The following is a 16,867-nucleotide window of genomic DNA, read 5'->3' on the forward strand; positions in this document are numbered from 1 at the left end:
TATTGCTGGGCGGTGGTGGCGCACACCTTTAATCCCAGCACTCGGGAGGCAGAGGCAGGCGGAACTCTGTGAGTTCGTGACCAGCCTGGTCTACAAGAGTTAGTTCCAGGACAGGCTCCAAAACCACAGAGAAACCCTGTCTCGAAAAAAAAAAAAAATGCCCCCCCCCCCAGAGAATAAACACATGGTCTCCCAGTTTTGCGTGGTCTCCCCTCCTCTCTCTTAGCCTCTCCATGTTTTCCCAAAGTCACCCGGGAGTATTGTCATCCATTAAATATGGGTATCTTTTAATTGAGTCTGATTTGGTTTGATTGGGATTGTTTGCGTCAGCAGAGAGGTTTGTTTGTTTGTTTGTTTGTTTGCTACATTCTAGAATTGCTATGATGATGCATGGTCAGCACATTTAGCTTTGGGGATTACACTGAGAAAGCTGATGTTTTGGGGGAAAGGGAAACTAAAACAAATTGGGTTTGCTAGCTACATAGAATTTTGCTGGGTGGAGTAACCATTTTAGACCCAAGAAACAGCTTCTGTCATATTCAAGATTATTGGTGGTGAGTTATTCCCAAAGTGGTAGTGAAATTGCCAGAAATGTCAATGAAGGAGATGTCTCGAGAGTCTGGAGGATGAAGCTCAGCCACAAGGGAGGATAAAATTCCCTAAGATCCCCCCATGCAGGGTTAGATACAAGCTCAGCAGGATCTAGAGTCTGCATCTAACCAGTTCTAGAGCCTCTGCCTAGAATCCCCCAGTGGGACTAGGAGTGTGGCTCATCTACAGAGCACTTGTTTCGCGTGTGTGAGACCCTGATTTCAGTCTCCAGTAATTGAGCTGGAACGCTGAATTCTACATCTTCTCTATGCTAATGTTTTCATTTTGTCTCGACAGAGGTCGTGTCCCTGAAGATAACCACTGAGACCATCTTCTACCCTGCACACTCTTATGTAAAGGCACATTAAACTAAAAATTGATGTACATTTTGTGGAACTTTTCTTTTTTCCTTCTTTTTTAGGAATTTTTCCTAATTAAGTCATTTGAAGTGGGAAGACTCACCACAACCCAGATCTTTTGAGGTGAGAAGATCCACCGAAAGTCTGGCCCACACTTTCTGGAGGCAGCCTATGTAAAGGATGCGGAAGAGGAAGCTTCCTCTCTTTGCCTGCTTGCCCTCACTCTTGCCTCATTCCTTCCATGGCATTAGAATCTCCTGCTTTGGGATTCTGATCTTCTACTGAAGACCAGCGGAGAGAGGCAGCCTCAGGACTGAACAACTACTGGATTCTTGGACTTTCCTATGAACTTAGACAGCCATTGTTGAACAGCTGGACCACAGCTTGTATGTATGTATGTGTATATGTGTATTTTATCAGTTTTATTTCTCTAGAGAACCCTGACTAATGCACAGGTGAATTACCATACCTACAATTATCCTTGCCCCAGCAGGAACAGGGGAGACCTCCCAGGTAAGTCTTGGGGCCTCCCTGTGCCTACTACCTTCTGATCACCCCCGCACACCCCTGCCCCACCTCAGGACCACCCCTAACTCCATTGTAAACGTGACCCCTAGGAGGTCAGTAGTTCCAGGAACCCCTTGCCTCTCTGCAACTCCTTGGAGTTGCAAGCCAGCTTCAGGCCTTCCCCCAGCCTCAGCCTCTCTCAATTCTCCCCGCCCAGGCTGAGAGGTGCAACCGCACCCTCCCCCAAACCCCTCCCGCCCTCAATTCGGAGCTAGGCACGAGGCGGCTCAACCCTCCCAGGCTTTTGCCTTGCTGCTCCTGGGGTCCCCTTGGCTCGCGCATCTTGTCAGCTGCCTCTTCGAGCAGCACCCTCAGGTAGGGAAAGGCGGGCCTGTGAAAGAGTGACCGCCGGGAACGCGGAGGAAGCGGGGGGGGGGGGGTGTCCAGCAGTAGCAGAGGGAGGTCGGTTGGCCGCGACGACGGAGTGGGGATTCCTTTGTCTGCAGCCAGGCAGCCCCTGGCCCAGCCCCCTTCCCCTCTCCACTATCCACTGGGCGCGCTCATAGGACGCCCGCCGGGAAACCCCGTACTCCGCAGGACCTGAGCTTCCAGTGTCTGATCTGCAGGTGAGGGCGGAGCGAAGCACCACCCTGAGGATCCCACAAGGTGTTGTAGCTTTGACAATGGTGACTGGAGGTCGCTGCCCAAGCATTCTCAGGGGTGCCTCTTTCCTGGGACTCCTCGTTCTTCGCTGAGGCAGCAGAGGAAGCTGCAGCGAGCGGCGAGGGGGGCACATCTTCCCGTCCAAGTTCCGCTTGCCTTTGAAGCAACTTAACTCATGCAACTAATCTTGGGGACCTAACTTTCAGAGCTTGGGAGTGTGGGAGGGTCGGGTGAGTTGGCCATGTTAATCAGATCCCCTGGAAGTAAGACAAGTGTCCCTGTCCTCTTCCCCTGCCTGATCGTGCCTTTAAGTCAGAGTGTCTCAACCTGTGGGTCGCCACCCCCTTTAACAAACTATCTCCAGAAATATTTACATTACAATTCAGAACAATAGCAAAATTACAGTTATGAAGTAGCAATGACAATAATTCTTGGATGGGGTCATCACAACACCAGGAACTGTATTAAAGTATTAATACAGTTAATACATTAGGAAGGTTGAGAACCACTGCTTTAAGTTAACAAAAGCTTGGGAACACCAGGTCAAACTTTCGCTTCTCCTCAAAGGCCCAGACTTTTCACTCTGCAAACTGTTTATGGGACAGGGTCTTGCTATGTATCCCAGAAGGCCTTAAACTCACTATCTTCTTGCCTCTACTTTTCCACAAGGTGTTATTATATGTACACACCACCACACCAGAGCTGGCCCCGGGCATCAAACCTAGGGTTTCATGCATGCTGGAGAAGCACTCTGCCAACTGAATTACATCCCCGGTCTCCATCCAAACCTTTTACAAAAGAAACATAACACACTGATTTTCTTACAGTTTAGAAATGTATTTAGTTTATGGGACTCGGAGTGGGGCAGGGCTGGGGCGGGGGAGGAAGCGTGTGTGGAGGTCAGGGAACAGCTTGTGGGATTTGGATCTCTCCCTCCACCATGTGAGTCCATGTGAATCAAACTTAAGTCCTCAAGTGCCTTTACTGGGCTGAGCCTTCTCACCAGCCCAACCGACTCTTTTGGGAAATCGCCTTGACCTGCTCCCACACTCATTCTTCCCAGCCAAGGATAGAGTCAACCGTTCTGGGAGGAGGAGATGGCTGGACCTTGCATCTTCTCACTAACCATGTGATAGTCTTGCTTTGTCCAAAGTGAACAAGATGCAAATGTTGTCAGAATGCCCAGCTGCCTCCTTTGACTTAGCCACTTATTTAAGTTTGAAATGTGTGATGTACATACATGTGTGGGTGCACACATGTGTGTGGAGGTCAGAGGTCAACCTCAGGTTCTGTTCCTCAGGCACCATCACCTTGATTCCTGAGACAGGGTCTCTCACTGACCTGAAACTCACCAAGTAGACTAGACGGACTAGGCAGTGAGCCAAGGATCTGCCTGCCTCTTCTTCCCCAGCGCTGGAATAAGAGCATGTCCCGTGGGACTGGAGTGGGTGGCTCGGAGGCATTTGTTGATCTTTCAGAGGACCTGGGGTCAATTCCCAGCATCCATATGGAGACTTAAAATAACTACACTCCAGTTTCAGGGGATCAAATGCCCTCTTCAGGCTCCCTTGGGCACTTACATAGTGCTCAGGCATATATGAAGGCAAAAATAACCACACACATAAAATAAAACAAAGTATTTGAGAGAGGAAGAGAGAGAGAAAGAGAACCCCATGATGCTTGGTCATTTTACATGGATGGGGTGTTCTGGGAGGTAAAATTCAGATCTCCATGTTGCAAGGCAAGCCCAAACCATATTCCCAGTCTTTAACCACCGCTTCTCTCAACCCTCCTAGCCAGAATTCTGGGGGTCTCCTCAATCTTCCTTCCTCCTCTGGACTCCCCACCTACTCTTGTTGATTGTTTGAGTTCTCTATTATTCCTTGTTATCAACCCCTGTCATCTGGCCCTGCCATCTCCCTGCCCAGGTTTTGCTGGGCCCCACATCCCTTCTTCACTCCAAGCTCATATGTGTCTCTCACCAAAAATATTTCAAGAGTTCTTCATTGCCCTTGATGCACAACCAAGAACCACCTTCCCTTTCTCCCACTCTGCACTTTTTTTTTTGCCACAATCATTATCTATAGTGGCTTCACCTGTGAAATATCATATCCTGAGGCTAGGAGATAGCTCAGTCAGTAAAACCCCTGCTTTGTAAACTTGAAGGCTTGTGTTTGATCGCCTAGGACCCACTTAAATAGCCCTGAGCATGTGTAGACAGAAGGATCCTAGGGCTCATTCACCAACCAGCCTAGCCTACTTGGTGAATTCCACTCCAGGGAGAAGTCCAGTCTCAGAAAACAATGTGACAGCTCCTGAGAATAACAGTAGACGTTGCCTGGTGGCCTCCACAGGCACATGTGTATGCACACATGACAAACACACTAAAATCAGACCTTTCAAAAAGTCTGCCGTGGTTGTTCCCCTGCTCTCCCAAGGCAGAACTAGTGTCTTCCCAGGCAGGCTCCTCACTGCTGTCCATTCTGTGGGGTGCCCCTTCACTGTGTAGTTCACTTGGCAGCTGACTCTGCTTGCTCCTTGCAGCCTCCAAAAACACATCATGACTCTGGAAGGCCCATGTTGGGCAAGGAGAGAACCTGGAGGCTTCCTTACAGCCTGGGGTCCTCCAGCTCAGATTCTGCTGGCCTGGGTGGTTCTATCGTGCATGGAAAATGGTCAAGGCTACTGGGATGGGACCCTGGAATCTGCGAGTCCAGACCGTGTGCGAAGGCGTGGCAGGCCTGCCATCATTTTGCAGGGGTGTGTGTATCTGGAATGCTGAAAGTACCTGGGGTGCGGGCAGGGAAGGGCTATGCTGGGATAAGGGGACAGGTAGCTACATCACCCACTTTCTCCCAAAGGCCTAATGTCTGTGGTTCCCGCTTTCATGCCTACTGCTGCCCTGGCTGGAGGACTCTGCCTGGCAGGAATCAGTGTGTTGTCCGTGAGTGTTGAAGAGTGGAGATGAAGGGTACAGGCAAGGGATGCTTGGGGGTCCTCCCAGCTACCTGTCAGCAATCCCAGCCTTGTCTACATATGAAGTTGGAACTTAGCTCAGGGCTGCTGGGTGAGCCTCACTAATGTCCCATGCTTTTGTCCTTAGACTCCGTTGTGACTTGGTGCATTCATTTATCTCTTTTTTAAAAATATGTATTTCATTTATTTTGTTGGGTGGGTGAAGCATGCCATGGTGTACATGAGAGCAGTTGACAGTAGTCCATTCTCACCTTCGATCATGTAGGTCTTGAGGATCAAAACGTCATCAGACTTGGGAGCGAGTGCCTTTACCTTCTGAATCGTCTCACCCACCCTGCATTCATTTCCTTTGTCCTCACATTTTGTCATTTCTGTCTGGCTTTCCTGTCTTCTTGTCTGTCCCATGGTTCTTCGGGCTTCATACTGTCTTTATGTCAATCTCACACTCTCTCCCCCAACTCTAGCTTCTCTGTCTCCAGACTCTGAATCAGGGTCCTCACCACTCCAGTCTCTGTGCCCTGAAGTTAGCCCTTCATGCCCACATCATCTCTCCTGATGATGTAGCAAAATCCTGGAGCTGAAGGTCACAGCACCTTCTCAGCCTAGATAGAGACTCAGTTGGGGTTTATTTGCCATTATTCAGGGTATGAGCAGAGCTAGATCTGGGGAAGACCAACTGGTTCACCGTTACGCTTCTGGTGGCCTGGGAATCTTTGGAGTGAGGATGACATGGGACTTATGTCCTTTCTCTCTCCCATCCTTCAGCATTCCCCCTCCATTCCTGCTCCCTTCCCTCCCAAGTGTTGGGCTGATATAGGTACACTACCACATTTTGCTGGGTAGTATTTAGTTAGTTAGTTAGTACTGTGTGTGTGCATGTGAGTGTGTGGAGGCACACTTACCATGATACACATATGGATGTCAGAGACCAATTATGTGAAGTCAGTTCTCTTCTTCCATTCCGCCTACACTGGTGAGTGGAGGTCAGATCACCAGGCTTGTGCAGCAAGTGCCTCTACCTAATGAGAAATCACTAAGGCCATGGGTCCTGATTTTGTTGCTGTATGCTCTGCCTTTCCAGCTGTCTGCAGGCATGCCTGTGGCAATGGCTTCTGCTCCCAGCCCAACCTGTGTACCTGTATGGATGGGACCCTGGCCCCCAGCTGTGGCATAAGTAGAGGTGAGTGATCAATGGCCTCTTGAAGAAGGAAGAGAAGACTCTGGGCATCTGAATGCCACTACTAAGAGCCCAGGTTGGTTTTGTTGAAGGATAAGAGCCAAGCCAAGTAGAGGGCCTGGTCAAGCTTTCCTGGAACATCTTCCCCTTACTGTATGTTTTTCCTGATCCATAGCATCACTGGGGTGTAGCATGAGCTGCATGAATGGGGGCAGCTGCCGAGGGGAATCCTGTCTGTGCCACAAAGGCTACACGGGCACTGTGTGTGGACAACGTGAGTACCCCCATTGCTGCCCTCACTTACCCATAGAATCCCAGGAAATGGATCTGTTCATCACTTGTTCACTTTGATCAGAGATCAAAGGTGTCAGGCTCGTTGTTACAGCTGCACAAGCCGGGGGGGCGGGGCAGGTGTTTGTGCAGATGTGCGTGCATGTATGTATGCCAGCATGTGTGTATGTATGCATATGAAGATCGATGTTAGGTATCTCCGTCAATTGTTCTCCACCTTATTTTCAGAGACAGGGTCTCTTATTGAACCTGGAGCTCACCTATTCAGTTAGGCTACCTGGCCAGTGAGCTTTCAGATATCCATCTGCCTCTGGCTCCCCGGCAAGGGAATTATAGAACACCATTGCTCGTGACTTTCCCATGGGTGATGAGGATCTAAGCTCAGATTCTCATGTTTACACGGCAAGCATGTTACTGACCAAACCATCGCTCATTAGTCAGTCTTACTCCCCTGGTCCAGATGGCGGGATCCTTGGATAAAAAAAGGCTACTTAGGTCCCAGCCCCCTCTGCTTCCAGGAAATCTTCAGTAGTCCTCCCCTGTCTGTCCACAGCCATCTGTGTCCACGGCTGCCGTAACGGGGGACGCTGCATCGGGCCAAACCTCTGTGCGTGTGTCTATGGATTCATGGGGCCTCAGTGTGAGAGAGGTACTGAGAAGAATTCGGGGAGGAAAATGGGCAGTGAGCAAGACATGGCTGGGTTCCAAGTGCAGACAGATGGCTGCTTCGCTCCTTCCAGGGCAGTCTGAGGACAATGGCCTTCCTTTGCTCATCCACTTTGCGTAGCAATTATTGCTCATTGGCCTACTTCGAAAGAATTTGCGTTGGGGGTTGGGGGGGTCAGATGGAGAGATAGCTCAACGATTAGGAGCACTTGCTGCCCTTCCAGAGTACCTGGGTTCCATTCCCAGCACCCACCTGACAACTGTCTGTAACTCCAGGATCAGATCAGACACCCTCACATATATGCAGGCAAAACACCAATACACATGGAATAAAAATATTAATTAAATTAGCTCCTCTGCTTAGAAAAAAAAAAGAGTTTGTATTGGTTTGGGAATTGGAAGAAGAAAACACTGACTTTGGGATCAATTGCCATGACGAAGGGGATATAAAGGGCAGAGACTCATGAGCCATGGAGTGAGAGAGGACTTTCTGGGGAAAGAGACCTCTCTGCTGAATCTTGGAAAGGTTTTACTTTTAAATAATTTGATACATTTATTAATTTGTGTGTGTGCTCGTGCTACCATGTGTGTGGAGGTCAGAGGACAACTTGCAGGAGTCAGTTCTGTCCTTCCACAATGCAGGGTTTGGGGAGCAAACTCAAGTCATCACGTTTGGTGGCAGTACATTTCCTCCCTGAGTCACCTCCCAAGCCAGAATCTTAACTTCCTGAGACAGGTCACACTGAGTCACCCGGGTAGGCTTCGATTTCATTATTCAGTCCAGGTTCACATCAAGCTTACCCTTGATCCTCCTGCCTCAGACTCTTGAACACCTAGGATCCCAGGCGTGTGCCACCTTACTCACCCGAACCCTGGCTCTGAAATGATCCATAGGGAATGGGCACACCTCTTTACCGAAACCTCGCCCCGCCACCACCACCTCACCATCTCTGTCTCTGTTACTAGTGACTGAGCTCAGGTCTTATTTGAGAACTAAACAGGCACTCAATTGAACCACACTTCCAGCCACAGCCCCTCACTAGGGGATTCTAGGAGGGACTCTACCCTCGAACCACTTCCCAGCCCCTCACTGAAGAACTGTAGGACCATGATTAACAGTTAGCCATGCCCATAGACCTCTTTCTGCTTAATTTTTAAAATCATATTTACTTACTTGCAAGATGATGAGGAAATAAATACTTTGGCAAAGTGCGGAGGTGAGTGGACAGCTTGCAGAGTTGGTTCTCACCTCTCATCCTGTGGGTCTGAGAGCAAACTCAGGAGGTCAGACTTGGTAGCATCCACCCTTACTAGCTCAGCCATCATCTCACCAGGTCCCCTTTCTACCTTTTATTTTAAAAAAGGTTCAGTTTACTATTTTAAAGTTACGTGTGTGGGAGAGTATGCGCACATGAAGGCAGGTGTCCATAGAGACCAGGAGAAGGCCTCAGATCCCCTGGAGCTGGAGTTACAGACAGGTGATTGTGAGCTGCTTCGTATGGGTGCTAGGGATTGAAGCAAGAACAGGAGATGCTTTTAATGGTTGAACCGTCTTTCCAGCCCCATGAGGAAAAGGGAAATCTTTCCTTCCTTCCTCCCTTCTTTAGAGAAGGTTCCATGTGGTGCTAAGAAGAAGGTATACTCTTTGGTATCTGGGTAGAATATTCTATAAATGTCTTTTAAAATTTGAGTCATAACATCTGTTAGTTCCTTATTTCTCTGTTAAGTTTCTATCTGTCAGTCCTGTCCAGTGGTGAAAGTGGGATATTGAAGTCTCCCACTATTAGTGTGTGGGGTTTAATGTGTGAGTTAAGCTTTAGTAATGTTTCTTTTACATATGTGAGTACTCTTGTATTTGGGGCACAGATGTTCAGAAATGAGACTTCATCTTGATGGATTTTCCCTGTGATGAATTTGAAGCATCCTTCTCCATATCATTTGATTAATTTTAGTTTGAGGTCTATTTTGTTAGATATTAGGATAGCTACACCAGTTTGTAGGTCTATTTGATTGGAAAGTCTTTTCCTAACCCTTTACTCTGAGGTAATGTCTGACTTTGAAGTTGAGGTGTCTTTCTTGTATACAGTGGAAGGATCCTGTTTTGTATCCATTCTGTTAGCCTATATCTTTTATAGGCGAAATGAGACCTTTGATATTAAAAAATATTAATGGCCAGTGACTGTTCTTGTTATTTTTGGTTTTGGTGGTGGTGGTATTGTGTGTGTGTTTCCCTTCTTTGGGTTTTACTGGTGTGGGATTATCTACTGCTTGTATTTTTGTAGATGTAGCTAAGTTCATTGGGTTGGAGTTTTTCTTCTAGTACTTTCTGTAGTGCTGGATTTATGGAAAAGCATTGTTTAAATCTGGTTTTGTCATGTTTTTCCCTCTATGGTGATTGAAAGCCTTGCTAGGTATAGTAGTCTGGCCTGGCATCTGTGTCTCTTAGTGTCTACAGAACGTCTATCCAGGATCTTCTGACTTTCAGAGTTTCCATTGGGAAGTCGGGTGTAATTCTGTTAGATCTGCCTTTATATGTTACTTGACCTTTTTCCTTTACAGCTCTTAATATTCTTTCTTTATTCTCTATGTTTAGTGTTTTGATTATTATGTGGTGAGGGGAATTCTTTTTTTTTTTTTTTGGTGCAGTCTATTTGGTGTACTGTAAGCTTATTGTACTTTCATAGGCATGTCCTTCTTTAGGTTGGAAAAGTTTTTCTATGATTTTTTTGGATATATTTTCTGTGCCTTTGAGCTGGACTTCTTCTTCTATTCCTATTATTTTTAGGTTTGGTCTTTTTATGGTGTCCCAGATCTCCTGGATATTTTGTGTTAAAAATTTGCTGAATTTAACATGTTCTTTGACTGATGGATCTGTTTCCTCTACTGTATCTTCAATGCCTGAGATTCTCTCTTCCATTTCTTGTATTCTGTTGATTATGCTTGCATCTGTAGTTCCTGATCATTTACCCAGATTTTCCATTTCCAGAATTACCTCAGTTTGTATTTTTTTTATTGCCTCTATTTCAGTCTTCAAGTCTTGAACCATTTTTTTCACCTATTTGATTGTTTTTTTCTTGGTTTTCTTTGCTTTCTTTAAGGGATTTGTTGATTTCTTCTAATTTTTTTTGTCTTTTCCTCCATTTCTTTAAGGGAATTTTTCATTTCCTCTTTGAGGGCCTCCATCATCTTCATAAAGTTATGTTCAAGGTCGTTCGTCTGCTTCTCCTTCATTGAGATGTACAGGCCTTGCTGGTGTAGAACCACTAGTTTCTGGTGGCGCCATGTTGCTCTTAATGTTGTCAAATGTATTCTTACCCTGTTGTCTATCCATCTCTTCCTCGAATGGGTGCAGGTGGGGCCTGTGGCTTCAGGAGTCACTCTTCCTCCAGGTGCAGACAAGGCCTTGCCTCTCGTGGTCACTGATGCAGCTCTGGGGTCTTCTCTCCAGGTGTAGTCATGACCAAGGCTCTGATGGTCATGGATGTGGTGGGGAATTGTTACAGGTGGGGGGAGGCTGCTCCCAGGTCTCTGGAGCTTCTCTGGGTGGGGGTGGGGCACAGGATGTGCCTCCCGGGGTCTAGGGTCTAGAAAGCAGGGTCCTCCTCCAGCTAGGAACCCAGAAGCTCACCTCTCCAGGAAGAGTCAGGGCCAAGACTCCAGTGGTCACAGAGGCAATGGGGATGGTCGTGGGCGTAGAAAGGCTGTTCCGGGTTCTCTAGGACTTTTTGGGAATGATTTTTATACACAGAAGCTATCAGAGTGACTTGTGTAGACGAAGAACCTAAAGGTGATGGACATCGGGGGCCCTGAGATTGATTCCTATTGTGGGAGATGGCAGCCAGGGAGAAGCTACTGTTGTAGCTTGAGCTGCCTAGTTTTACTGTTTCTAAGAGTAATAAAGAGGTCTGAGGAGTGACTCACTGGTGAGCACTGGCCTACCATCTCCCAGAAAGGGGCTACAGATGAGACTCAGCCTGAGGGCACCCACCTAGAATCCCCCAGTGAGGGGCTGAGGTTATTGATGGTGGCAAGAGTCAGTTTATAAAGAGAGACTTGTCATGAATTGGAAGCTGGAGGGGCTGTAGGACGTATACCTGGGTTATGGAATGATGTCTTTGGAAACATTCAACCAACAGAGGGGAAAAAATGGAATACCACTGGGAGATGAGAAGAGTGTAGGTCAGTGTGGGAGGGGAAGGGAGAAGGGAGCCAGGGCAGGTGGTGGGTATCAAAGGCCCAGGAGGGCTGGGTACCAAGCTACCTCTGATGACCTTCATAAGGAGCCAGGAAAGGAAAGTGGTTGGTTTATTCTGGGAGGGGCTGTCCTTGGCCTTATGCCAGCCCTATTATTGGAACCATCTGAAGGGTAGGAGAAGCCAAGCAGTCACAAATGGACCCTGGGCACTGCACTTGGGAAAACTGAAGCAGCTCCCTCGTACTAGGTTTGAGGGTTCAGGGACATGGTGTCATGGAAGCCAAGAGGAGATTCATCCTGGCCCAGTGTGCACTCAGACGTGAGACAGGCTCTCCTGCCAGGTATCCGTGGTCTCTGCTTAAAGGCAGGGTGAGAGAAACCAAGTCTGAGAAGATCTGAAGATTCTCTCCTGGAGGTTATTGTGTGAAGGTACCGAATATTTTGAAGGATCAATAGGAGTTTGTTAGGTAGAAAAGGCATCCTCTCCGAAAGGGGAAGTTGAAAGGCTCATCGGAAAGAAAAGGCCAGATATGTTGGTATAGAGGCCTGGACACCTGCAGAGAAAAGTGGGACAGAGACAGTTCAAAGTCAGATGCCTGTGTCTGTCTGTCCACAGACTTCCAGATGGGGCCCTGCTACCCCCATGTGAGTCCTGAGGGGTGCCAGCACCAGCTGACAGGTCTTATGTGCACCAAAGCTCTCTGTTGTGCCACTGTGGGCCATGCCTGGGGACTTCCCTGCCAGCTCTGCCCTGTACAGCCACACCCCTGCCGCCGAGGCTTTACCCCAAATGTTCACACAGGAGCCTGCCAAGGTGAGTTGTGGGGTAAGCAAGGGAGAATGGAGCCCCTAGGTAGCCAGAGCTGAATGGAGATTCCCCCAACACACACACATACATACCATACACACATGCCACACACACACACCACACACACACCACACACACATACACACCACACACACATACAAACCACACACAGACACCACACATACATAGACACCACAGAAACATACATTACACACACATACATTACACACACACACACACACCACACACATACATACCACACACACACGCATGCACCACAAGTTGGTTCTTCTCTCTGACTCCCTTCCTGGACTTTATTCCTGCAGATGTGGATGAGTGCCAGGTCATCTCGGGCCTGTGCCAGGGCGGCAGCTGTCTCAATACAGTGGGCTCCTTCAAATGCCGCTGTCCTGCTGGACACCAGTTCAATATCAGAGGCGCCAAATGTGAAGGTAGGGTATGTGTGTGTTACCTTGGCTCCCTGCAGAAGGATAGAGGGATTAGGCTGATGGGGAGCCTGGCTCCGACCCTGTCTACCCGTGCAGATCTGATTGAGTGTCTTAGTGTATCCGGGCCCTGCTCTGGGGGTGGCTGCACAAACACATTGGGAGCTATGTGTGCACCTATCACGAGGCTTACTCAGAAACCTGGATGGAGCTCACTGCCTGGCTGAGATGGGCCAAGGGGCTGAAGAGGGACACACTGTTAAAATACCTCTCCCTGACCCCAAGACCATCACTCTGGTCACTATACAATGATCCCCTGCCTCTCTGGGCCCTTGCTTCCTCCCATCTAGCAATTGTCTTCCCAGCATCTATGCTCTCACTGACTCTGGTCTGGGGGTCCTTTTGACCCTCTTTTTCTATGTCCTTTAGCTCTCTGGTCTCCCAACTCAGTCTCTTGATTCTTCTGTTCCCTATCTTCCTAAAAACAAACATGCCTCCACTATGCCTGTTTGTTTCTCTGGTTCTATGTCCTTTTGGGTTGATGGACATGTTTACCCTAATATCACACTTTGTCCTTAACTTCTGTTCCCACCACACCTCCCCCACCCTGTTGTGTCATCTTTGTAACCTCCCATAGCCTCCAACTCTATGCCCCCCAAATTCCCTCTGGTATCCATCCTTTTGCCAACCTCTAATCCTCCAGTCTTGATCTTTATGTCTTTCTATACCCGCTAACCTTCATTTCTGTGCCCCCCAGTGATCTAGCTTCAATCTCTGTTACTCCTCTGACCCTGTAGCTTTCAACAGTGGGCAAAATGATTCCCCTCCCAGCTTTCAACTTGGACCCCTTCTGACCCTTAAGTCTTTACCTTTGCTGTCTTCCTTCATTCATGTCTATGCCCTTCTGCCCATTAGCCCCTCTGTGCCCCTAATCTTTTAGGAACTTTTCTCACTACCCCTTCAATTTTTTTGAAAAGAAGAGACTGGGGCTCAGAGAAGCAAGGTTGGCTTGGATAGACTCAACAAGTCCATAACAGAAATGCCTACATCCAGCTGCCCAGACCCACATGAGGTTTGAAAGTGCCCCTTGTCTGGATCTCCAATGCAGTCCGCCACACTTCAGCCAGTCAAGAGTGGTTCTACCTCACACACAGGTGTCATGAGCTTCCAAATCTAGATAACGTGGGGGGGTCCACAAGGCTGCCTAGGAATATGGATGGAAATGAAAGTGGAGAATGGACAGGATTCTGTTTGCAGGAAAGAGAAGGAGGTATGGCCCATTCTCAGCATCACCTCTAACCCCTCAGGCTAGGCCTGTATAAGACAGAACTAAGAATATTGTATTGGAATTTGTCCAGTCTCCACCTCCAGGGTCCTTCATAGCCATATTAGGAGGTCTTCTGCCAGAAGACCAACATGTCCTCTGGATTTCAAGGGACTGATCCAGCTACAGAATCCAATTGTCTCTGAACATGGGCTTTGATTTGGTCCTAGGCATGTTTGTTTGGTGCGTGCGTGTGTGTGTTTGCCTGCATGTATGTCTCTATATCATATGCATATATGATGCCTGAGGAGGTCAGAAGAGTGCATTAGATCCCTTAGGACTAGAATTACAGACAATTGTGACCCACCATGTGGATGTTGGCAACTGAACCTGGGTCCTCTGCCAAACCATCTCTCTAGCCCCTCAATCCTGAGTTTTTATTTCTAGCTGAGCTGTTCTAAGACTATGTGATTTTACTCAACTGACTTTTTTTTTAAAAAAAAATCTTATTGTGCCTCAGTTTCCCCATCTATAAAATGGGGATAGTAGTCATACCAATCTTGAATGGTTGTTTTTGAGGATAGACAGTGATAGAGCTGGGGATATGGTTCAGTTGATAGAATGTTTAGGTAGCTTGCAAGAAACCCTGGGTTCCAGCTTCTGCACTATGTACAGGAGTCATAGTGGTGCAGACCTGTCAATTCTAGCACGCCAAGTGGACACAGGATGATCAGAAGTTCAAGGTAACCCTTGACTACAGAATGAGTTTACGGGCACTCTGGGGAGGTGGGGAAAGGGAGAGAGGGAGAAAAAGAGAATAAGCATAGCAAGATGTAGTGAAACAAAAGTTGAAATGATTTGTAGATGACTGGTACACAGGTGTGCTCAGTACATACATTGCTTATACATGTTCATTACATACATACAAAATGTAGTGAGACAGAAGTTGACATGATTTGTAGATGACTGGTACACAGTATGCTCAGTACATACATTGGATATAAGGAGTACCCTGGGGAGGTTGAGGCAGGAGCACCTGTCAGCGAGGGTGTTTAAATCATTGACAGCTGTAGTTTACATTAAAATTCTCAATATTCGGTCTCTTTCTTCCATACTGGAGAGACAGCTGCTTGTCAGACCCTGTGTGGTTAGAGAATCTGGTTCCCCACATTCAACCAAATCTAATATCTGGGTAACCTTGAATCAGAGTGTTGTCTTCTCGTCTGAACAGATCTCTTCTGAGTGGCCGTCTCTCTCTCTCTCTCTCTCTCTCTCTCTCTCTCTCTCTCTCTCTCTCTCTCTCTTTCTCTCTCTCTCTCTCTCTCTCACACACACACACACACACACCTGGGAAGTCCCCAGGTACACAGGGGGAAAAATTGGCATGACTTTCCAGCATAATGTTGGACAGAGCCAGCTGCCAGCAGCCCTCTCTGCTGGTGGGAGGAGTTTCTCAACCAAAGGACACCAGCTAATATTTTCAGGAACTGAACCCAAAAATAAGCCTGAGAACTCTGATCTCCATGCAAAGCCATGGGCCCAAGAGTCTGGTGAGAAGCAGAGGAGTGTCTGTTTCTCATGCCAACGTAACTACGGCTCTTCCGAGGGCAGTGGCTCCTAGTGCATCCACTTGCCCCCTGGGAATACTTCTCCATGCTTCCCTGTGATAGCCAAGGTCAGTAAGCAAGGACACACGGACATATTTGCCTGAGTTTGCAACAGGTACCCCTCACCGCCAAGAAGTAAGAGGTCTTCCTCGTTGTGCTTGAAGAAGAGTTTGCTGGTGGTGACAACTTGAGATATTGGAGCCATGGTCCAGATGAAGGCCTAATCCATCTTCTATAATGATTTAGAAAGCTTTAAAATAGGAAGTACTGAGCAGGGTTTACCCACATGCTAAAGTCAGTGTGTGTGTGTGTGTGTGTGTGTGTGTGTGTGTGTGTGTGTGTGTGTGGTTTACATGTCTGCTTTACATGCAGAAGGTCCTGGCTTTGAGCCTCAGTGGAACCACAATTTGTTATTTATTGTGTATGTTTTATTTATGTGTATGTATCTGTGTGAGTGTGTGCCGTCTATGTACAGGTGCCTGCAGAACCCAGAAGACAGCACTGGGTCCCCTAAAGCTGAAATTACAAGGGTTTGTTAGCCTCCCAAAGTGAGTGCTGGGAACTGGACTCATGTTCTCTAGAAAGAAGCAAGTCTCTTAACCATGGAGGGCACCTCCTGCTTTGACTACCCCTTTCTGAAGCAGGGTCTCCCTGGCCTGGAACTCACCACATTAGCTAGGTTGACTGACCAGGGAGCCCTAGGAATCTACTCCTCTCTGCCTCCTCAGTGCTGGGATTGAAACTGCATGCCATCACACCCAGATTGTTTGCTTTTTATGTGGTTCTGAGGACCAAACTCAGACCCTGTACTTTCCATCTCTCCAGCTCAATGCCCGATTTTTCCTCAAGGCAACACTCTTTGAGGCACTGTGGGTGCTTGGAGCACCCTGATTTATAGATGAGAAAACATGACTATGACAGTCAAGGAGAGCCATTCTAGAGCAATGCAGGTACCGCTGGAATTTGACCCCATCTGTGCTCAGGTTGTGCTTAACTTCCCCTCCCTGTATCCTGTTCCAGAGCACCAGGTGGGCACCTGCTTCTCAGTGCTTATCAGAGGTCAGTGTGCTGCAGGTCTCACTGGCCACTACACTCACAGGCAGTGCTGCTGCGACAAGGGCAGGTGCTGGACGACTGGTCCATCCCCAAAGCTGTGTCCTCCACGGGGTTCTGGTGAGTGATAGTTTGAGCTTCTAAGTAGAGAAGTCGTGGGTGGGATCTATGGCCTGGCTTCAGATTCTGTTCTATGTTTTATTATTGTTATTGTTGTTGTTATTATTATTATTATGTGATGAACCACCATATATGGACTGCCCA

General features: G+C 47.8%; 1 protein-coding gene across 1 annotated transcript in view; it reads left to right on the forward strand.

Moving 5' to 3' along the window:
- Positions 1-4,680: 4,680 nt before the first annotated feature.
- Fbn3 (fibrillin 3) overlaps positions 4,681-16,867 on the forward strand; it is a 68,172-nt gene continuing 55,985 nt past the window's right edge. The window contains 8 exon segments of the mRNA XM_057764684.1: positions 4,681-4,880; positions 4,982-5,064; positions 6,178-6,276; positions 6,449-6,547; positions 7,118-7,213; positions 12,042-12,239; positions 12,560-12,685; positions 16,571-16,723. Of these exon segments, the coding sequence (XP_057620667.1) occupies positions 4,681-4,880; positions 4,982-5,064; positions 6,178-6,276; positions 6,449-6,547; positions 7,118-7,213; positions 12,042-12,239; positions 12,560-12,685; positions 16,571-16,723 (1,054 nt within the window).

Source organism: Chionomys nivalis, chromosome 3, assembly GCF_950005125.1.
Source record: "Chionomys nivalis chromosome 3, mChiNiv1.1, whole genome shotgun sequence".
NCBI classification, from domain to species: domain Eukaryota; kingdom Metazoa; phylum Chordata; class Mammalia; order Rodentia; family Cricetidae; genus Chionomys; species Chionomys nivalis.